General features: G+C 42.3%; 1 protein-coding gene across 8 annotated transcripts in view; it reads right to left on the bottom strand.

Annotated features, from left to right (window-relative positions):
- Positions 1-12,595: 12,595 nt before the first annotated feature.
- Positions 12,596-24,434, bottom strand: part of KCNMA1 (potassium calcium-activated channel subfamily M alpha 1) — a 747,639-nt gene continuing 735,800 nt past the window's right edge. For 4 of the 8 annotated variants that reach the window (XM_089897741.1, XM_089897740.1, XM_089897742.1 and 1 more), the window contains one exon: positions 22,407-23,147. In XM_089897741.1, coding sequence (XP_089753867.1) covers positions 22,898-23,147 — 250 coding nt within the window. In that variant the 3' untranslated portion in view covers positions 22,407-22,897. Of the gene's footprint in view, positions 13,357-20,408; positions 20,438-22,406; positions 23,148-24,434 lie in introns of those variants that run through there. The other 4 variants (XM_030764574.2, XM_030764569.2, XM_030764582.2 and 1 more) reach the window with 2 other exon arrangements.

Below are 24,434 nucleotides of genomic sequence, written 5' to 3' on the forward strand. Positions count from 1 at the left end.
GCATTATTTACAATTGCCACGGTATGGAAGCAACCTAAGTGTCCATCAACAGATGAATGGGTAAAGAAAACGTGATATATTGATATATACTCCCAGGTATTGGGAACAACACAGGTATGTTCACTATACCTTTTCTGTTAAACACCGTACAGGAGGTATTCACTAAAGCAATAAGACAAAAAAAAAAAAAGTAATAGAAGTATAATAACTGAAAATAAAGAAATAATACTCCCATGTTGGCAGATATAATTGTGTATGTAGGACACACAAAGGAATAAAGCCAAATTATTAGCATTGATAAGTAAATTTAGGGAAGTCACTGGATATATGGTCAATATACCATAATGTATATGGATCTCTATATGTGAAAAACAAACATAAACAATATGAAATTTTAAAAGTGAATCCATTTAAAGTTACATGAAAAAGCATTAAATACATAGCGATAAATCTTGACCTTTGTCACTGTCTTTGTAGCTCACCAGTGCCCTCAGCAAACATTTTCTCTTTGAAAAAGATAGGTAGGTAGATAGATAGGTAGATAGCTTTCCTAGCTGTTCTCATTGGAACATTTGGAACAATTTACCAGTTTGTGATTATCAGAAATAAAAACATCACCTTTGTCTTTTGACAAGTGGGTTTATGCTATTATATACAATATTTTATTATTTTTGATATGAATATTTTTAAAGTAATTTAGTTATTTACAGCTTTAATTTATGCCTTTGAATATTATGTCATAGTTAAAATGTCTTCCAATCTGAGATTTATTTTTTATGCCTGGCATATTGTCTTCTGTTACTTTTTCTTTTTAATTCTTCAGTTATTTATCTGGTTAGCTATTTTTATTTGACTGCAGTAAGAACACTTAACATGAGATCTGCCTTCTCAGATTTTTAATTATATAATACAATATTGTTAGCTATGAGCACAATGTTGCACAGCAGATCCAGACCTTATTCATCTTGCAAGTAATTCACTTTTTGCATGAAGAGTTAGATAAGTCTTGTATTAGTTTCCTAGGATGATAATGAAGTAACACTAACTGGGTGACTTAAAACAACAAAAATTTTTTCTCCCTCAGTGCTGAAGTCTAGAAGTCCTAAATCTAGGTATCAGCAGAACCAGGCTCCCTCTGAGACTCTGGGTAGACTCCTTCCTTGCCTCTTTCTAGCTTCTGGTGGTGGCCAATAATCCTTAGTTTTCCTTGGCTTGCAGACTGATCGTTCCACTCTCTGCCTCCATCCTCCCATGGCCATCTTCCATGTGTGTTTCTGTCTCTTCCTCTAAGGACATCAGTCATATTAGATTAGGGGCCCACCCTACTCCAATGTGACTTCATTTCAACTAATTACATCTGTAATGACATTATTTCCTAGTAACGTAACAATCTGAGGTTATAGGCGTTAGGACTCCAACAAGTCTTTTGGGGGGGTTAGGACTCCAACAATTTAATTCTCAACAGGCATGAAGTTTTATTTTACCCCCATAACTACTCAAGTAACTCAATATCATTTGAATTACCACCTTTTCTCCACTAATTTATCCGGTTCTAAATTACCAGATATTTGGGAGAAATTTCTGGCCTCTTTATTTCTTTACTCCGTCTTTCAAGTCATGCATCAGCACTACAGTTTTGATTGTTGTCATTTTATAATGTCTTCTTGTTGTTGTTGTTTTTTGTTTTTTGCGGTACGCGGGTCTCTCACTGTGTGGCCTCTCCCGTTGGGGAGCACAGGCTCCGGAAGCGCAGGCTCAGTGGCCATGGCTCATGGGCCCAGCCGCTCTGCGGCATGTGGGATCTTCCCGGACCGGGGCACGAACCCGTGTCCCCTGCATCGGCAGGCGGACTCTCAACCACTGCGCCACCAGGGAAGCCCTGTCTTATGTTTTTTAATCAATTTTATTGAGATATGCCATATCTCAATCTCATTTTATGCCATAAAATGCACTGATTTTCACTGTGCGTTCCATTAATTGTGACAAGTTTATACAAGCACACAGCCATCACTAAAATTGAGACACAGAAATTTCTATCACTCCCAGATTTCTCTCATATTGCATGCCGGTCAATCCTCTCCTCTTACACTTGTCCCCATGTACGGTGCAGGTGACCTCACCTGCCAGTCTAACATGGATAAACCATAATCGCCCAAAGTCTAAGTCAAACGCATAATTATCAGATCTGTTTCTGGTTACTATTTTGGGTGTGGGCCTGGAACCCCATCGTGGCCAACAGGACCTGAAGGGAAATGTACTGGCTTTCTCTAGAAAATATTTCCTCTATATTGAAGAGTCCCACAAGAGAAAATGTCCTCTTCTTCACAGGACATTGTTGTGTCTGTACATGGCTGCTAAAATAACTGCCACCATTGGTGACCATGAGCACAGACACTGCCAACCTGAAGGCAGCAGGGCACAAAAATGGAGAACGCCGAGACTCTTGGTAAAGATGGCTCATTCCTGTTATCAACCAGCCCTGTGGCCAACTCACCTCTGGATTTCCATGTTATCAGAGGATAAACATGGAATGTCTCAGCCACTTCAGCCAGGTTTTCTGTTATTTGTAGTCAGAATCATTCTGGTTAATATCCCACATTGAAGAGGGTGTGGGAAACCTGGGACTCAGTGATAAACGGTAGAATTATGATTTAAGACACCTCCTTTGGGGGATAATTTGGCAATATTAATACAACTAAATGTTTTTTAAAATGACAGAGCAATTCCGGTTCTGGGAATTTCCCCTACTGTTAAGCTCACATTCATGCACCAAGATATATGCACAGGATGTTCATTGAAGCTGTGGGTGAAATAGAAGATGACTGAAAACAACCTAAATATTTGTCAGTGGGAGAAAGGCTAAATAAATTACTTTTTACATGGAATACCATGTAGCCCTTAGAAAGATTGATGGATGGATTAAAAAATAATCTATACATTATATTGTTTTTAAAAGCTATATAGAATGTATATAAAGTATGTAGCATGTTATGCTTGGATTATGCTTATATATGCATAAACTATTTCTAGAAGGATGAAGAAGAAACTATTAACCATGACTGTCCGTAAGGAGGGGAGCTGGGTGACTGAGAAATAGGAGGGAGACCTACTTTCACTGTTTACTTAATTTAACATGTGTGCAACTAATATGTATGATCTATTAAACTAATAATTTTTGTTTTAATTAATTAATGGATAAAAGATCCCAGAAAGGCATGTCATTTCTTGGGAAGATGCCTTGTTAAAAAAAACAAAAACGACTGCAAAACAGAATAAGGCCACGATCAAGGCCAGTGTTGCCAAGTTGAAGCCTATGGAAAAGGGTAGCCTTGGAGCTTGGATTTCGGCAGCTCAGTCCAGGGTGCTGTCTTGGTGCTGGGTATACAATTACAGGAGGAACAGGTTGTGGTAGAATAAGACACATGCTTGCTAGCCTGGCAGGTCCAGAGCCCAACAATTACAGCAAGCTCTGAAGGGAGGAGAAAATGTCACCGTGTCTCATACTTGCCTGCTGTATATGGGACACTTAGAAATAAGGAACTAGGAAATGCAGAGCCCTAGAAAGGTCTATGCAGTGAACGGAACTCCATTCCCATCCCGATAAAGCCACTTACACCCTTTTGTGGTCTTAGGCCCATATACATTCATTTCTCCTAAAAAGAAGTCTCTTAAGCACTTTTCCTGATGACAGTTATGCATGTTTAATCTACCTACACCTAAACAAAACAGAAGCGTATAAAGTGAAAAGCAAAAGTCCCTCGTCGGTCTCTTAATTTTCCCCCTCTGCCTCTGCCTTAACTTCACAATCATTGTTTATGGCTCGACCTTATTTTCTTCCAAATTTTAATGAATATATAAATATACCTAATCAGTTAACAGTAATGGGATCCGACTCTATGTTTTATTTTCTCCCTGTATGCAGTATGGGTCAGGAGTCTAAATTTTTCCTGTAAAAAGTAAGATAGTAAATACTTTACAGATGTCATACAGTCTCTGACGTAATTATTCATCTTTACTGTTACAGCAGGAAATCAGTTCGAGATGATACATAATGAAAAGGCATTGCTATGTTCCAATAAAACTTGATTTACAAACAGGCATCAGGCCACATTTGGCCTATAAGACATAATTTGCCAACCCCTGATATACATAAATCTACTTCATCCTTTGTACTGAGTGTCTAGTACTCCACTGAATGTATGAATAAATTCATTTAACTCATCTCTCATTGATAGAGACCTACAATTGTTTCTATTAGAAGCCTTCTTAACCGAGCACTGCTTATCAACTAGCTGGGTTAGCTGCCGCTCCCTCTCCATCCTCCTGTGAACATGCTCACCGCTGTCTGCCGTACACTGACGTCTCACGCCTTGTGGGATGCTCCTTGTGCTTTCACCAGCTGAGCCTCCCAGCAGTCCCAAGCCAACTGAAACATTTCTGCTTGTTATTTTACTATGCAACTGAGTTAAATAGTGTGCTAACCAAAGAAACACAAGGACAAGAAAGAGCTTATTGATTCTACAAAAACAAAGTTGGTTATTTTCAGAAAGACGTGATTAAGGTAACTTGCTTTCAAAACATCTGTCAAATTAGAAATAGACTCACTGACATAGAAAACAAACTTATGGTTACCAAAGGGGAAAGAGGGGCGAGGAGGGATAAATTAGGAATTTGGGCTTAAAAGATACACACTACTCTATAAAAAATAGATACATAACAAGGACCTACTGTATAGCACAGGGAACTATATTCAATATCTTGTAATAACCTATAACGGGAAAGAATCTGAAAAGGAATAGATAGATATAGACACATAGATATATGTATGTATATATCACTTTGATACATAGATATATGTATGTATATATCACTGAAGCACTTTGCTAAACACCTGAAACATTGTAAATCAACTATATTTCAATTAAAAAAAAAGAAATGATGACTTAGCAAAAAAAAAAATCTGTCAAATTAGGTATGGGTGAGATAACTACAAAAGACTGAAAACCAAGGTGCATGAGGTGGGCAGCGAATGAGAGGACCCCTACTTTAGCTCTTCGGAAAGACCAGGCCAAGGAGCCAGGATGTACCTGGGTGCAGGCACAGCCCTGCTTCCTCTGCAGTTTTCACAAGCTGGACTGGGCAGGGGAACTGCTTTCTGCCTGATGATACCCCATGGCCCCACTTGTCCAATCATTCTTTCCAGGTCTCAGGGGACCTCTTATCTCTGATTCTTAGCCTACATTTTCAGACTCTCGGAATGTGAAAGGTTAGTAAGCATGAGATTCTGTTTCTTCTCTGAAAGCCCTGGTCCATTAACATTTAAAATAGTCCTGAGCCCATATTTACATTTTGGTATCATTCATGCTTTATTTCCTTTGCACCCTGTCTATTCTGTTCCCCCCGGTTTTTCTCCCAGGCAGAATCTATCTTATCTGACGTTGCAAAGCAGTTAACATTGATTCTGGTGAATGGTCTACTTTGATTTTTGCTACAGGGAGATTTTAGCACAAATTTACATATATTGTTTTCTCAACAAATAGAAAAATATGTTCCACATTCATCGCGCTGGGTATGCCGAGCCTGCTATTTTGTAACTCACTGTCTCATCTCTTCCATTTGCTTTCTCTGTCACTGCCGATCTCTTCCTAATACTTCATCCTTTGTGCAGACTCCTTCCTTGGAGCCAAATTTGGCAGTGGAGTTTGCCTAACTAATGGGGACCATATGCTCTGCAATTACATTCCCCAACAACGTTCAGATTTGTTAGCAAATATTGGAGAAGGCAAGTTGAGAAACCAGGGTCCAAAAACTGTCAGGAATTGGCACATTCTGACAGGTGAACCTGCCTTGCTGACCCCTGGGAATGAGTTCTGGTTTGGGCTGGTATTGGCTTATGTAGAATAGGAATTTGTTTCTCAAAGCATCAGTCAGTTGGTAGATTGTTCTTGAAATGGCTAAGTGCTTCTCTTATGCCTTCCCAATGCCATACTGTACTAACCCCTGTAGGTTAATTTTTAGTACATGACTACTAGCTGTTTATCCCCTCCCAGACTGGAGTGGGGTCGTGATACTGCTCACTGCTGTATCCCCAACTCCCAGCAGAGGAATGTGAACATAATAGCTATTCAGTAAATATGTGGCTGAGGAACAAGTGAGACAATCTCTACAATACATTAAATGCCAATCATTATACACATTACATACATACAACGTGGGTGGCTTTTCTCCAATCTCTAGCTCCTTCCTTTCCTCCAGGCTAGACCAGCCTTAACTCTGGGAGTCCGGCCTCCATAAAAGAGTTCAAACTTTGGATTCTGAAGGTGATTTAAACGATGGCCCTGAGACCACAGCACCAGTTTTTAAGAGGTTTTTTGTTGTTGTCATTGTCTTTCTTCTTTTGCCTTGCGATAAACTTTCATTGATTTCTCTGTGGGGGTGAGTATGGGGCAGGATGAATCAAGACTTCTAAAGGCTGTCTTGATAAGCTAAATGCAAGGAAAAAGCGCACTGCTTCGCTATGCAGATATCAGGAAAGGGTAACTAGCTTGGGTGCAGGTGGCTGAGGACAGACACATTCTAGCTTTCCAGGGGCCTACCTGAAGGCTGTCTATTTCTTTAGCAACCTGCATGCTGGAGGTTTCTGCAGGAGCTTGTGGGCCCTCTGGCCATGGTGTGAGCCTGGAGGGACTGATTCCCAGGCACCACATCTAATGACAGCGGCTCTTCCTCCCCCCACCCCCCCACCATCCATTGCTGTCTTGGGCTGGTACCCACTGACAGTCTCCTTAGAGGTGCAGGGCTCTGTTCACACGCGAAGCTGGAAAGGCAATGGAAGGCCATTCCCACGCCTCCTATCAGTCCACAACTTTGTCTTCAGGGAGAGCCACAGCGACCCGACGGAAACTCAGAGACTCCACCCCCCCACAGATGTGTGGGTGCTACAGAGACACAAGGCACACTCGCCATTTTAGAACACAAATACATAAATTTTTAATCTGCGAAAAATACAAAATGAAACCATGTACAAGTTATGTACAAACCCTTTTTACAAGACAAGAGAGTTATCACTGGTTGTTACAGATGACAGAGTTGAGTAGATCATTTCAGAGCACCAGCATTTAGTCTCTCTTCCAATCCGGTTAGGTCACAGAAGTTCATCATTACCATTATCATCACCACCACCACCACCATAATGCCAACAATCAAACGTCTGAAAGACAGATGAATAAGCCACGCTCCTTTTCCTTAATGAACTCGTAGGCTGACCTCTATATAAGCATTGTGTTTTTTTTTTTTTCTTTGTCCCCTGAAGAAACATTGAGGGCAGGTTTTGGTGTTAAGTGGGGGAAGGTTTCTTTTCAGCATCTGGGTGGTGGGATGTGGGCCAGAAGTTTTAGGCAGGATGATTGGGTCACCTGGGAATGGAACACTTTTAATTAGGATTTCCAGGCAGACCTTGGTTCATGTTTGAAATGTTGCAGTTCTGGTCAAATGTGTCTCGGGCTGTGCTCAGCGGAAGGAAGGGAGGGGAGCAGGCTGCTCTGGGGCAGGGGGGCTTTGGTTTAGTGTGGAAGTGGGGCTCCATCAACCTTGTTGGCAGGGCTCCCCTACCTGCTGGCTGCCTTTCTCACACTGACCCTGAACCCCATGTGACGGACGCTCTACTTTGCTCTGGCGGGCGTATGACGGTGCCGTGTGGACATTTCCATCTAAGATTCTGAACAGCGGGCCCAGGAAAGCTTCCTAAGGCAGGCACACTGGAGCACTTTGGTGTCACTTTTGTCCCTGTTCTGCTGAATAGCAAGGTGGAGGAGAAGAAACACAGAAGTCCTCGGGGGGAGAAACAGACCAAAGGAAAGCTTTTGAAATTTGAAATCTACCTAGAAATTAAGATTGATTTTCACCAAAGCCAAAAACCCTCTCTCCTCATGCTGCCTGTCCAGAAAAGCCACTAAAGCAAAGGGATTGTTGCATTTGTTTTAGGAATGCTGAAACCAAAACCGCCAGTGTGTGGAGATGAGGAACAATGGAATGACATGAACAGGGAGGCAAAAGAAAAAGCACACCTCAAGATCCCTCTCTTCTGGTCCTTCTCCAGGAAGAATTCCAGTGACCTAGAAGTCTTAGCCAACCTCCATTGCCTATGGCATCCAAAGTAACAACTGACTGCCCACCCAGAGCCAGGCCTCGTGACAAGCTCTGGAGATAAAACAAACGAGCAAAGTCCCTGCCCTCTTCAAGTGAGTCCTTTTACTTCTGAGTCACCATCTCCAACACCTTCATTTCCAACCTCTCTCTTAAAGTTTCCATCTCTGGTTTCCCATTTTTCTGATTCTGGAGTACCCTAGGTCTCCTTTTCCAGGAGTACCTACTTATTTTGCTCCTTTTAGCCCTTGAAAAAATATGGTTGTAGCCCCCATGTTTTTCTGCCTTCAAAAAATCTTCCACACCTACCCTGCCTCCTTTGGAGAACCCAGCCATACACCCCACTGTGTACCTACCTCTGTGGTTCTGACGTCCAAATCCACAGGACCTTCTGTAGCCCTCCTCTCAGCTCCACTTTCTCCTTACCTTTTGCCTGGAAAGCCTGCCTTTGTAGATCACACTCAGCTTCTTCCACTTTGAACTAATTAACACAACAGTTCTCAGCTGCCCTGCATTCTTTCCTATTCCTCCACAGGGCTCCTCTATTGAGGTCCCAATTAAGTGTTCCTTTCACAAAGAACCTTTTCCAGAACTACAGCCAATGACCCCAACAGCCAGCCCTCAAAGCAGCCCCCCACACCAGCCCCTACCCTGCCATTTGACCTTCTACAAGTAGTAGGATCTATAACATTTATTTGAGGAAGGTAGGACTTCATGTGCTGAGTTGTGGACTTGGAGTTTGCACCCTTGAGAACTCCATGCTGCTGAGAAAATGTTCAACTCTGCATATCTGCTCTTGATGACTTCCAGGAAGAACTAACTGACTTCGCAAAATATACAACCTAAAAAATGCACAGATATTGGTGTTTGTCACTCTTTGTTTAAAACATCTAGTGGCTTTCCATGAGTTTCTAGAGCAAGCCTCAACCTCTTAGCTTGGCCCTTAAGATAATTTACTTTCTAGCCCCTTCTCTGAAGTCTCATCTTACTTTCCCTCTGCTCCCCATAGTAAATGGACGGATTCTGCACTGGAATTCCATGTCCAATTTGAATGATGTGTTTAGTCGTCTATAAGTAAGGTGACTCACGTCACAATTGGTTTAAATTTTTTTCTCTCTTTCTACCTCTCTTCCTTCCTTTTTTCTAAACTGAGATTCTCTTTGACAAAGAAAAATGGTAGATGAAAATTTGACTTATGAATGTAAGTAGCAAAGAAATAGTTGTTGTACTGATGAAAGGAAAAAAAATCAAATAAACAGAGGATGGGAAATGAAGTGAGAAGTAAGACTCATACCTTCCTAGCGCCCAGATCCACATGTGGAAATAAAAATGAGGAAAACTGCAGAAATCTGGGGGTTGTGAGCCTCCAACTACATATTGGAGATTGGAGATATGGGTTAGAAATGAAGGGATTGATGGAAATTGAGCCTTGAGCCAATAAAAAAGGCAGGCCAGGATGAGATTGAGAAGAAAACCCTAGGAACACACAGAAAAATCAGATCAACATGATTCAGGTGCGTTTGAATTTTGAAATTTGCGTTTTGAACCTAAGGAGACTCCCAAATGTAAAGCAGAGGAATGAACATAGCTGCTATGTGTCCAGAGCAGAAAAGGCACTACCCTCAGGAGGACTGCTTGGGTGGTGCAGCAAGAAGGACCATTATTCTAGTACAGGACAAGACTGTCTCCAGGGGGTGGCTTGTTCCCATGCTCCCCCCCTTTTAACTCATAGCACATCCTCTCAGATCTGAGAGGGACCTTAGAGTCACCTAGATGAATCACTTTCATTTACAAATGAGGTCACTGAGACTCAGAGAGTTGAAAGAACATTTTCGAAGTGGACAGCTAGTTATTTGCAGATGTAGCTTGTGAACCCTCGTATTAAACCATAAGTAGGAAACTTGGACTCTTCGCTTTTCAACATGAAAATATCCCCAATGTTCTTATGCCTTCTCACTTTCTCCCTTTCTAATCCTAACCAAACAGTTCTAATTCCCTGTTTATTTAAAGTCCTCAATTAAATTTTATACAAAGTACATTATAAGATGCCCCAAGCTTTGGAAGGAAAGAGCTTCTGGGTGTTCTCCAACATGCCTTAGTCACAACCGCTTTTATTGAAGGTGTTTTATCTTGGTTCAAGGGGCTATTTTAAAATATAAAATTGCTCAGATGAAAGCAAAAGTTTTCTTAATGAGAAAGATGATGATGGTGACAATGCTTTTATCAGTAGGTGCTTTCTGCTTTTAAAATAGCCTGTTGGTGAGTTTGATTCCCAAAGCACTTGAGTTACTAATTTGGGAAAATGGCTTCTCTGGAATCCCAAACTGGGGTGGGACCTCAGAGCCTTATAACATGGACTATACCAACGATGGCCATCGTTGGTCTGTGCTGAACGTAGCCAGGAAGATAGGTCTGTCAGAGCGTGGTGAGGTGAGGATTCCCTCAGGGCCACAGGGCTCAACAAATAGAAACAAATCGGGAAGCTCTGGCATTCCTTCAAGCCCTTCAATGATCTTACGATCTCGTTTCTGTTTCCATTTCACTTTCCGTCTCCTGGGTACCAGTTTTTGCCAAGGAGCCACCAGGCCTGTCGTTTTGTATACTCCCTTTAAAAAATGCCTTATTTCATTTTCTGGCCCCAAACAATTCATTATTACAAAGGCAAAACAGCACAACCTTGCTCTACCTTAGAAGAAAATGGATTCCTGCCAATTGGTTTTTGGAGGGGAGCCCTTGCTCCAGGAAACTCTCTTAGCCATTTTGGTTTAAAAAAAAAAAAAAAAAAAAGCTTAGATTCAAATCTCTAGCCATAAAGGGCATGGAGTTTGTACTTCTGTTTCCAATGTGCATTGGTTTGGAGAGATGTGGAAGAGAGGGCAGCAGGCATGGGACACCGTGGCCTAACTTCCTCTGATGGAAGAGCATTTAGGTGGTAGCCACCAGTGCCTGACAGAGGAGACCAAATAGTTAAGACAGATTCAGAAATGGTTATCAAGTTATCAGGAACCCACTAGGGTTCATGAAGGAAAGAAGAGCGTGGATTGATGTACTAAGGTGAACCCAATACAAAATCATTATGTAGAAGAAGGCCTAGCTTTCGGGAAAGTTGTCGACTCTCAGCAAGGGTTTCGCCCCACAGACCCATTTTACTCCTGTGGGAAACCAGGAAATGTTTATCAGCCTGAAGGGAATATGCTGACGTCAGTTTAGTCTGCTGGGTAGACTAGTAATTGATTATAAGTAATTTTTAAACAATCCAGTTGGACATATGTTATAGTCACGATACTTTTATAGAACTAATTCTACAAAAATGTGACGGCAGGGTAACCACAGTCTGACAAGTCACTTTAGGACGACGCCTACAAGGTGGAAACACAACTACATTGGCTCTGCAGGGACGGGACAGAGGTGGAAGCTCATTTTGCCTACGTTGGTAATTGGAGTACTTAGTGGACCTATGTTTTCATGATGATTTCATTGCTTGGCTCTGATCTGATTTGCTGTGACATACTACGTACCACGGGGTCGTGGCCTAATGGAATAGATAGCGTGGGACTTTGGGGGATATTCTGGTTGGTTTGGTTCCTTCAAGTGTCCACAGTTTACATTTTTAAGAAAATAAAAATCACTATCACATCATGCTGCTCCAGAGATCCTGATGTTTCTATCAAAGATTGATCATTTTGAAGTTGAAAATCATTTGGAATGGAACAATTGCTGGGACACCGTTACACTGAGCATGCAAGCAACAGCAGAGCTCGGAGACATCGGAATTGTGTCTGATGGTTAGAAAAATCTTTTTGACCACAGTTTGAAGTGGCTGATACATTCGATTTCATTGCTGGTTCATTTTCAAAGGCTTTTTCTAACGGTCTATATTAAGTGCATTCATTGCTGTCCTTTTGTTGTTATTATTTTGTGGGTTGCTGTAACAAGTTTGTGTGTTTTGTCCCAGCAACTAAAGGAAAGACTGCAAAATTTAGATCTGGGCAAAAGTCATCTCCTTGATCATGGAACTTTTCTGGCTTTTACACAAAAACTCAGTGAATAGCATGAATGTGTTATCATATCCTATCGTTAAGTAAAACTATTCATTGGTGTTTACAAACTTTCAGGCTAAAAGCCCTGGACTTGGGGAATGGGGAGAGAGTCCACCAGACCTTTCCAAAGTTGCAGTTACTGCTTGGTTGGTTTGGAGATATGAAATGAGAAGCATAACAGCATGTAGGAAGGAGTCCCCACCATTAGAACAACAAACAGAGAAATAAATGTCTTCTGTGCATCTGGTCCTCAACTTCCATGTCCTAGGCATGCTCACAACCCTCTGGTATTGTTAGTTGGCAGGGTAAACCCGATCTGGCATTTGTAGAAAAGCTGCAAGAAGGTCTTCCCTTTAAACATATGAACAAAAGGTGAGAAATACAGGATGAAAACTAAAACTACAAAAATATGACTTTCGAAAATAAGTAACTTTCCATTTATTAAGAGCTGGTGTCAGTACAGCCAAAATACATACCCATCTAGGAAATTCACCTGCCCTCTTTTGTCTTCTTTTTTAAATTTACTAAAATACATGTTTACATTATTGGACCATTTTAAAGTTGTCTCAATAATCCATTTCCCTTAATTATAATTAACTGTGGTGGTGACCATCATTCTCCTCAAAGAAAAAGAGAGAAAGAAGAGAAATATGCATAAGGAGTCTGGCCACATTCCTTCTGAGTTTGCATTGTTAGATATAGGGAATATATATATGACAATGGAAAAAAAAGAAAAAATATATTTTCCTTCTAATAAATAAAAATAATTTAAAATGCTAGAGGCTATACATGACTATTTTAGTATGTTCATATATAAATGAAATCATTTTCTTTTCCAAAATACATGGAAGCAATATTCAAGGCAAAGAGAAAGATCTGTCTACTTTATTTTTCTTGCAATTCTTGCTTATCCTAACGTTTCCACCAGTGATTCAGCATGTAAGAGGAAGAAAAGTCACGTCACCATTTATGAAGTTTGTCAGGCTTTAAAAAAAATAGTTCTGGTCTCCTGGGAGTCAACATTCATCTTCAACTTCTCTGATTGGTGGAATCAAGCTGCTTGTGGATTTATATTGGTTGATCTGGTTAGCCATGTGGGTACTCATGGGCTTGATTTGAATGTTTCTGGGATAGGCATTATCCGGTTCATCTGTAAACCATTTCTTTTCTGCTAAAGGGCAAAACGGATAGAGAACAAGAAGGAGAAATGAGAAGCTTAGTTAGTCCTAGGGCAAAGACTTTGGAAAGTTCATTGAAAAATGCAAAAAAGGTAATCGAGAGAACCTGACAGTGAGTAATTGGTAAGAGAGACAGTGCAGTGTAGGGAGAACCCCGGAACCTGAAACATACCTCAGCTGCCCGTAGCAAGTGACGAATCAATGGGCTATTGGGACTTGGAGGCACCAGGGGTGGACTTCAGAGAATAAAGAGGGGTTGGGAGACTAACTCTGGCAGTGTTCTCTGGGGTTCCTTTCTTGGCCTAAAAAGCTTTGGTGGTGAGGAGATGGCGAATATAACAAATATTAGGTATGGGCATTGCACCTAAAGAAAGATTTGTGCATCCGTTGATTTGAGTGGAAACTGAGGGACATTGTCCCTTCCACAGACTGAGCCATAGAATCTTATGCAGGACCTCCTTCTTTGCTTGTACAAACATACTTAAAGGTATATCTCAATCATACCACTCTTTTGTTTCTTCTGCAGCCAGTTTTGGGGATCTTAAAGTAAGCCCACAGATTTTTGCTGGTCAATGAGGGTGAAAAATCAGAATAGCAACCAATGTTTTCAGAGGCTTTTGAGATGGCTTTAATTTCAAGAAAGAAAACTCTATGTTGCTATAAAGTTATGAAAAGAATTCCTAGTGGCACTATCTTAACCGACTATAATCACCCAAGCTGTCAACAAGGGAGCTTGACGAAGTCTTGGCATTTCATTTCCACCCTAAATCCAGAGATGGCTGAAAGAGAATGCTGAGTCAGGGCATTCAGAGGCTGGGGTGAGGATGAAAATGGCCTAGCATCCTCCTGGCCGTTTAGTGCTATTTCATAAGACTCAGCCCTCATCCCCGCCTCTTTCTACGACTGGAATTTTCTGGGAAATCAGCCATGTGTACAGATACAAAGGGACTGGGGCAAATAGTGCATTCTAACTTGAGAATCGTATGCCTCATTTTAGTAGCTTAGGAAAAGTAAGGAAAAAGGGAAAAAGCTTTCAAGCACACCCACTGCTATAGAGACAATGGCCTCTCCGGCCTTCTTTTCTGCCTATCAGAGCAATTCATAACTGCCTTGTCAGTGGTCCTGGATGAATACGTTAACAAAATTGTTCACCTGGCTTGATCATGACAGAGGACCGTGTGTGTGTGTGTGTGTGTGTGTGTGTGTGTGTGTGTGTGTGTGTCCGTCCCTGCATGGCTAATGATTTATAGATCCGGTATGTATGGTCAGCTCATGACCACTCTGCTTGTCTCTCCTTGGACCATGCTTCCTCTTGCTGTGTCCAGTGCCCTGAGCCCCCATTGTAGACACCGAGCTGGAGCCAGGATGAGCCTTGGTGAAAGCTCACTCACTAACCTTTGTTCAGCAGCTTGGTTTACACCCCCCAGGAAACTTCCTGCCTCTTGGATCATTCTCCACCCCTCTCTCTCCTTCCTGCACTGGCTCTCTCACCTATTATAATTAAGTTCACTTTGATTTGAACAGATTGGACGATACGAATTCATAATGCTACATCCTCACGGTGAAGCTAACTGATTAAGTGCTTTAAATTATTCCCCCTGACAGAATGATAAAGTTACAATCTGTTCTGAGATGATCTACAGCTTGCCAGACTCCTACAGCTTCTTTCTACATTCATTTATCTTTTTGTCAAGCAGACCTTTTTTTTTTCCCTAAGCTTCAATTCCATAGATCTTTTAAAGTCATCAGCACATCTGAATTATTAATGAGGCTGTAGAGGCAAGGTTCCTGATGGGCTGGTTAAAAAAGGTTGTATAGAAATCTGGGACTGTGTACACATCAAAATAATTTCAGCTCCATTTAAAAAAGCATTTAGTTCAAGTGTGACACAGATGAACCATTATGCATTTGTGGAAACCAATTTTTTTGTGATCTACGATTAAACTAACCTTTCAGAGAGGAGTAAAGTATGATGATTATCATGTTTTAAAAGCATTGCCAGGCCGCTGAAACAATTTCAAACTATGACTTTTTCCAATGGTTTAAGTATAAAGATGATTTTCAGAAGAGCTGAACCCAGTGTCTGTGCTATTTGCCTGAGCTGCCCTTGATTTTGGCCGCGCCCTTTTGTGGCCAGATTTTGCAAAGGGATTTAGTGCTAGGTTGGACATGCCAGGTTGGAAGGGAGAGTGAACTCTACTGATGGAAATGAGTAGGCCTTCGGGGTGAAAGACCTAAGACAGCTGCAATTTGCTGAAATTTTTACAACTGCCGCAGAGGGTAACCGTTCAGAATTTAGTCTTTACAGTTCAATTCAAAGTTGGCATTTTGACCTTCCACGGCAGGGAGAATATCAATTTCCTCCTGCTGTCTGTAAGAAAGAGAGCATTATTTCCCCATTTAAGCTTCTCTCTCTCTGTCCTTTTGCATTTCTTGCCATAAATAGAATCTAAGCAGAGTTCTCCCTGTGTTTTGGCCATTCAGCGTCAACACAAAAAGGAGTTGCGTTAAAGTGTATCCTGGTGACGAGCTGAGGTTTCCGTTATGCCTGAGAAACAGGCTTTTTTAATTCTTGTGCCTCGTAAGATGTAAACAGCTGTTTTGTTGGAGACTTGGTTAGATATGATGTTGAAGAAATGGAGATAGATGAATGCTCTGAGCGTTTTACTAAAATGTCTGGGGGCAAAGGTGTCTCTCCCAAAGGGCTTGAGAGGAACCACACTTTAACGATTGCCAGTCATTCTGCCCCAATGGAGAGAGCTTTGCTATGACAATGACACTTTGGTTTATCGAACTGTGCCTTCCAAAGGAGCCGCACCACTGGGTGCCTACAAAATTGGCCTTAAGGAAGAGTACTCAGGGAAGGAATTCACGTGAGTGCTGAAGTGGTCCAGGGTCGATCCAAATCCCTGAGCTGGTCTCCTCCCCCTGCCTCATCCCACGAGCCAAAAAGATTTCTGGGGGCTTTGTTTTCATCCCTAGGATGAGAAGGGCAATGGATCTGGTTTTGAGGGCCTCCTCCCTGCCAAAGAAAAAGAAATCCATTTGTTAATAAGCTTCTTGAAGATGTGATGCATGATGTCATCACTGTGAATAGACTGTGGGACCTGCCTGAAGTCAGGGAAGGAGTGGCATTTAACAGTCTGTGGCAAGTGATCTGGTAGAACGAGATCAAACCCAGAAAATAACTGCCGAGAGATGTGACACTGCCATTGGGAGGTGTCACCTATCAAGGCCAGCCATGCCATGAGCCATCCACTGCAACCACGGAGATGGTATAGAGCAGTAGGTTAAGGTCAAGGGGATCTGCTTCTCTCATGCGCTAGTTGTGTGGCTCCGAGCGGGTTGTTACATAATTTATCTTAACTTCAGTTTCTCATCTGTAAAATGGGGCTAATGGACCTTCCTAAGGGTGTTGTTTGGATGAAAGGGGCTACTGTCCATGAAGCACTTATCCACATACATGGTAAGTCAATGTGAACTGTTAAGACTATCAGTATTATTAGTAATATTAGGGGGCATTATAGCATAAAGTTCATGGACTTTAGTTTTAACTACTTCTCTGGCACTTCCTGGCTGGGTGACTTTGAACAAACCCGTCCCTTGGATTCTTTATCTTTCAAATGGAAATACTAACAGCATCTACATCTGAGGTTATCTCGAGAATTGCATGAGCTAATATACATGAAGTGCTTGGAAGAGTGTCTAGCCCATGGTAAGCACTTGGCGTTTGTTAGTTTTTAGTGTAAGGTCAGCATGGATATGAGTACTCTCAGTGCTAAAGGACGACATAAGGATAGGTGATACCTCTTGGTGTGATTGCAGATAAACTAGGGTGGAGAGCTGAGGTGTATAAACTTGGGTGCTGGCCAGAAGAAAGGGGATTTTGGCAGCAGAGAAGATGGAGAAGGATTCGGTTGGGTAGCCTTCCTTGGGAAGGGGAGGAGAGGCAGGAGTGACACCCTTCAGTGGTACTTGTGTCTGAAATACTGGCTTTCAACTTGGCAGGGGCCCTACCCTACCTGCAAGCCATCTGCGTCTTCCATTGCTACTTTCATCACTGACATTCAAGGGTCTAGAATAAGGGTCAGGACTTCGTCCAGCCATGAGGAATCCCAAGGGAGTAGGCTACGGCAGGGAAGGGCTTGAGACCTGGGCTGAGATATAACTGCCTGGGGACCCAGAAGCAGAGCAACAGGCTGCACTGTGACAACAGAGTCTCTTTGCTGGCTCTGTGGGTCGTCAGTGCTGTGGGATTTGGCCTTTTCACTTCTCTGCTCTCCAGAGAAGAGAGCATGAAAAGGGAGATGATGGCACAGCAAAGGTACTTGGAATAATTGGGCCTTTTCTCGCTGTACCACAAGCTGAAGTTCAGAGAGAAAGGGCTTGAAAGGGAAAGATTCCATTTGGATAGAGATAACAGTGGAGAACAGTAAGAGCTAACAAGGAGCTCAAGCCTTCAAAGGTAACGCTGTGTGGTTTCACATCTCACACTTCTGAGAGCTAGTCTGGCCTCCCCCCGCCCCCTGCCTAGCAGACCCCAAGGTGCCAGAGGACCCCACCCACACACACTGCCTCCTTTCCTCTCCATGGGCAAAGTATGGTTACCGCACAGAAATGAAAATTGCACCAGAACCAGAGCAGTTTTTACTTATGAAAACTGTCTCGCTCCTTTGCGATTGTCCAGTATAACTCTCTTTGCCCCTTTTAACTGTAAGGCTGATGCTGCCATTCCCTAGGCCGAACAACTGCTCCCTCCTGGCCCTCTTCTGTGGCTTGATCCAGCTGACACCCTAAGGGTGGACTTTTCACTCCTCCCTTTCAGGCGGTAGGGGGTGATCCCTCTCACCTCCCTATGTGATGGATGTACGATCTCCTGGTGGGAGATAGTCTACCAAGTTAGTGACAGGTGCCCACAGCTACTTCATCACCTTATGACAGAGCAGGGGTGGGCTGAAAGAAGCTGACTGAGACATTGATTTTTTTTACCCTGTCTTGACTTCCGGAGGCCCTGAAGTTTCTGCACTCTCTTCTTTCTCCTTCAGGAGCCTGTTGCTATAGGAACCTGGCGGGTTGATTTAATTGTCTCTATTGGGATGCAGACACCTTTCGGCTTTTCCCATGCTGAAGAAGAGCCGTCAAAAGGTTCCTCTGGTCATCTGGGACCTTGAGGGTGCTGGCGGGAGGCAGAGTCAGTCTCTCCGCTCAGTGGACTTACGGGGGTGTTCCCCTTTCTCAGAAGCTGTGTAACTCAGCTTGAGAAAGTGCCAACAACATGACGGCATTGTGAACCATCTACAGGCATTCCTTGAAATTGGCTGAGATAAGCCAAGGAGGTGAAGATAACTTATCAAATGATTAAAGGTATAAGAATTTTTAAGGTCAATTTATTTCAAAGATATTTATTGGGCACCTATTGAGAGTAAGGTTCTGGGTCATAACCTGTAATATTCATAATAGAATTTGAAACCTCTCCCAATAATGGCAGAAATCTAACTATAAGGGTCCAAGTTTCTCTTTATCCGTTTGAACTGGCTTCAGGAAGGACCCTGGGTAGCAGGTATTAGGGATGTTGATTTCACGATCACCTGAGTGTTGAGGCTGAGAGGGTTTCACTGGGCCTCCTGGTCTATCCACTTACTTAAGGTTCACCCCTTTCAAAGCCTACAACAAACTGAACTGAATGGCTTACAAACTGCTCCTCTTTTAGAATGGTGCAGATAATTGAGTTTCTAGCTATTGTTCTCTTTAAGTGCACATCCTTTCTCTTCAAAAACCCTTTCGCTTTCCACCCTGACCTACTAGCTTATTTTTTGAGTGGAAAGGGGGGAAGAGGAGAGACGTCATACGAAAACCTTGTACGTCTCCTTCCTAAGAGAACCTGAAAGAAGGATGAGAAGTTTGGGGTCACATGAAAACCCATGGAAGAGGTTCTTCATTCAATTGAGGAAAGAACAATATAGTAGTTTGGGCTCATAAAAAATAGAAGTAATAATGATACCTTTTTCATCACTGAATATATCATTAGCCAAGTACAATCAACTCTCAACTGTACGCCTGAAGTCCAGGGAAAATCCCAAAATTTCATCACAAGTCACAGTCTGTTCCCACTCCATTCCCGTCACAAGGTCCTCTCATCAGAGCTGCTAACAGATTGTATAAAAAACACATTTTGGATTTACTTCTCTCTATCTGCCCAGTCTCTGGTTGGGATTTCACAAATGGCTGAAAGGCAGGTGGGAGAAGAGATCCAGGTAATATAGAGACTGAATCATCAACCCCCAGATGACTGGGTGTGGGCTATTGAGTTGATATATCCAGCCGAACAGTTTTAATTTGGGGGTCATACTGATCCAACTGCAAGGAGACCAATGCTCTTTACCATTAATAACCCTCCTGGTTTAAATTGAAAGGAGGGTAAACTATTGACCAAGAAGCAAGTTTGCCGAGTGGAATAGCTGCAAATGTTTTCCAGAAAAGCTTATCACCTGGCATCGTCACTTGATTTAGTCGGTCTTGCCAAGATAAACACAGAAATGTGGACAGACTGATGGGGGACTGGGTTGGAGTGGTGATAATGGGGGGAAGTGGAGGAAGCTGGGTTTCTTGATGGGAAAATGCTTTTGGACTTGGAGCGAGGTACCAAGGTGGGCAGGGAGGCCACGTGCAGACTGAAAGGCAAGCCAGATGGAGAGAAGTTTCCCCCAGATCACCCAACCCCAAACCCAGGAACACCAAAACAAACTCTAAGGGGTCTAGCGGTAGCAGCAGGACAGCCTCATTGCGCTGAGCAATTTAGAAAGTGGAGGAAGGTGGAGAAGAAGGAAGGGAAGAGGCGGGGGGATGGGGAGGAAAAAAAAAAAGCAAAATAAATAAATAAAACCACAAACAGAACAATAGAAATAAAAATAAACAAACCAATAACAGAATAAAATTTGTAACTCCTTTTTTTTTTTTTAATTTCACAAAAGTTTTCACAAGGACAACGTTATAGAAGAAAACCCCCAGCAGTGGCTAGGTCATGCAGAACCATTAATTGTCATACCTTGGCCCATTCTATTCATCCTTGTTGCACTTTAGAGAGAGAAGTAAGCTATGTGAGTTTTACAATGCTTTTAAACTGTCATATTTCCTGTTGAGCACTTTAACTGGCACATTCTTATAGTTATAAATGTTCTGAGGGCATAACTTTATAACCTCCTTTGCAAAGAACGCATGAAGAGCTCTTCATGATCCAAAACTAGGGGATATGTGTGTGTGTGTGTGTGTGTATATATATATATACACACACACATATATCTGTATATATGTGTATATATATAGTTATATATAAAAAGATAGTTATATGTAATATATAAATCAATATATATAGGGACAAAAATAATTTGAAAAAAGTTTTCCACTCATAGGGCTTTTTAATATACATGTATACAATGATTCCCCACCCAATACTGATTGCAACACTGCACTGCTCTGTCTTGGGTGTGGGGACGGACGTTCTGACTGAGCCTCACCATTTTGTCAGTAAAAGTGCTTGTCAATTCACACAGCAAGCAAATCTCCAAAACTATCATGCTTGGGGGGGGACAGGGGATCCAAAATCTAAACCCAAAACATTCACCATAAAAACACCTTTTTAGAGATGGTTACAGCTGTGACATTTTTCTCCTCCCCTCCACCCTATCTGTCTGATGGAATTTGTTTTCAAGTAAACATTTCAAATACGTATATAGCAGCCCAGGGCTAGTCCATCCATACAAGAATTTGGTCATGGTGGAGTTGGCCGATTTTTAAGAAGTACTGCATGATTTGCATACATAAAATATCTGACAACTGTATATTGAAAAAAGGGTTATTTTTCTACCTTTTCCCTCATGCTTACTAACGTTAAAAAAAGAAAGAAAATGAAAGAAAAAATAATTATACCAAAATGCGTTTGGCTCACTGTCGCACTCTTTTTCTTCTCTCCCATCTGGTAATGACAAGGGGGTCATTCTCTATTACTGTCATTCACCTGCCTAAGTGGATTGGCTACGTTAAAGAAATTGACGATGAGGAATTTTTCCCACCAGCTTTCTGCTTTGGGACAGCCAGCATCATGCAGCTGTGCCAACAGCTGAAGGTAGTAGCTGGCTTTTGTCTTTGTTGAGTCAACTGTGGCTTGATCCTCCTACATTCTGATTTATTTAGCGTGTCGGCTCCTGGAAAAACATGATCTGCCGCTGGGTTTATCTTCCTCTCTCTACCGCGGCCCCAGCCCTTGCTCCTCGCTGGCATTGGGGCCCTAACTAATCAAACAAAGGGGAGTAAAAAGGTCCCCCGAGAATGCGTGGAAAAATACTTGCTCTTTCTTGAGCATTATTTATTCTGTACATAAGGTAAGTAATTCACCTTTTAAAAGATGTAAAAGTCCCAGGAAGGCAGTTTTTAATGACTTACATCTGATATTTATGATACATATGGCTTTTCATCCCAAATGTCAAAAGTGAGAGGAAAAAACAGCTATTCATATGGCAGCATAAGGAGACAGAATAACAATTTAATATGCAATCAAACCTCTTTTCACTTAAATTAAATGACTAGCATTTGATACTTCCACGAAGGGAACTATTCTTTCCTCCACAGTAAGGGAAGAAATGTTCACATGAACTCCCAAAGGAAGCTAGCTCTGGGACAAAAGGCCTTGGTGAGTAACTAAAAAAATCTCCGGGCTTCCCTGGTGGCGCAGTGGTTGAGAGTCCGCCTGCCGATGCAGGGGACGCGGGTTCGTGCCCCGGTCCGGGAAGATCCCACATGCCACGGAGAGGCTGGGCCCGTGGGCCATGGCCGCTGAGCCTGCGCGTCTGGAGCCTGTGCTCCGCAACGGGAGAGGCCACAGCGGTGAGAGGCCCGCGTACCGCAAAAAAAAAAAAAAAAAAAAAAAAAAAATCTCCAATGTTCTAACAAGCAGGTGCTTCATCATCTACACAAATGGCAAAAGCCTTTCAAATACTTCGCGATATTTCGGCCCAGAGAGTGGAAACAACCAATATGTTTTGGTTGCTTGTTTCAAATAAACGTGTGTTTATATTATTGTGTGTGTATATAAAAAAAAAAAAAAAACAAGAGAAAGAAAGAACAACAACAAAAAGAAAACCCAAAGCACCCTGATAATCCTTATACATCAGAATAAACTGTTCTTCTACATTAACTAAACTTGCTTTGCATAACTGACGTGGATCACAAGCGCTCCCTTCTTATCTGTGAACTCATTCCTGCAGTGAGCTATTTATGTCTGGAGCATGCCTTAGAGTTATTTTTCCCCTAGAATCATAAATAACTTTTGGTCCGTCTGCTTATTTGCTGTTGTGCTCAAGGGTTTTATGGTGGTGGAATAAAAATGACAACCACATGCACACTATCATACATATGCAAATATGTGTAAAGAAAAGGGGGGGACTACAGGGGAAAACGGGGAAAGTTACTGTTGGAAACACCCACTGGGTAAATGAGTGGCAGATACAGTTTCACACACGGAGGCAGTGGATACACATATCAGAGCCGCTCTTCCTGCACGTACTTCTGTTTGTCTCGGGACTCCCGGGACTTGGGCCGGTTCTGTCGGTTTGCTGTGGATGGGATGGAGTGAACGGAGGAGCTCTTCTTGCTGGAGGACTGGGACGAGTGGGAGGAATGGGAGAGGCTGGCCCGGGACTGGCCGGCGTTGTGGTCAAACTGCATTAAGCAGAAGATCAGGTCCGTCGGCACGAGCTCAAACTCGTACGGGGGGTTGGTGATGACATACCTGGACGCGGAGAGCAAAGAGGTCATAGAATGAGGATAACTCGGTGGAGATTTCACCTCTGAACCAAACCAGGTCTACCCGAGGATCTGGGAGGTGGACTTCCAGCTGGTCCAAGGCCTTAAACAGTATCTTCCAAGTGGAACAAACTCTTCCTCTGTTTAGCTCAACAGAGGAAGTCAGCCATGAGCCCTGGCGGAGATGCTGAATTAGCGCCAGTCATGGGAGAACCAGACGGTACTTCCTGCGGTCTACGTACCCCTTTCAATACAATATCAAGTTCCCTTCTGATCCTGAGTGGCCCGAGGGCATGCAGGAGGTTTCCAGGACTGCACTGCATCTCTCATTCTAGAATGTTCTCACAATCTCAGACATATGTCACAGGATCTTTGTTTACCATGATCTAGCAAAATCTTCGTCCTCCCTCCCTCTTTAGCTTTTAAAAATCAACCTTGGTAGAGGATGTCACTTAATGGAAGGATATAAAACACCTCCCTGCCTATGTGTCCCTCAGGCTTTAACTGTTCTCCTCAATTTGATCATGTTTTTCCCTGGTTAACACCAGACATAACTAAAAATCACTTTGTTTCGTTTCTAGCAGGGGATTTCAAAATTGAGGTCCTCAGGCCAGACATATCAGCATCATCTGGGAACTTCCTAAAAATGCAAATTCTTTTTTTTTAATTGAAGTATAGCTGACTTACAATGTTGTGTTAGTTTCAGGTGTACAGCAAAGTGATTCAGCTCTCTCTCTCTCTCTCTCTTTCTCTCTCTCTCTCTATATATAAAATGTTCTTTTTCAGATTCTTTTCCATGACAGGTTATTACAAGGTACTGAATATAGTTCCCTGCGCTATACAGTAGGTCCTTGCTGTTAAAATGCAAATTCTTAAGCAACCCCACCCAAGACCTACTGAGTCAGACACTCTGAGCGTGGGGTCCAGCAATTTGTGCTTTAACAAGCTTTACAGATGATTCTCATGTTCATCTAACTTTGAGAACCCACTGGTGCACAGCAATTATGCTCAGCTCCAGCTCAACTGTAATCTCTGGGCATTAAAACTACATATTTTCATTTCATACCAGTTAAGTCAGAGTCATCAGACTACTTTAAAAAAGTACCTGCAGTGATTCTACTACGCAAGCAGGTCTGAGAGACACTCATCTCTATGGCATTGTTTCCTGGGGTATATTACATGAACACACTGATTTTGGCAATTCTAGGATGTACTTTTAATTTTAGGCTGCTATGAATGTACTTTAATGCATATTAGAAAAATATAGCTAGCA

Source organism: Delphinapterus leucas, chromosome 16 (assembly GCF_059928025.1).
Source record: "Delphinapterus leucas isolate spDelLeu-1000000601 "Yukka" chromosome 16, BTC_Dleu_Yukka2, whole genome shotgun sequence".
NCBI classification, from domain to species: Eukaryota; Metazoa; Chordata; class Mammalia; order Artiodactyla; family Monodontidae; genus Delphinapterus; species Delphinapterus leucas.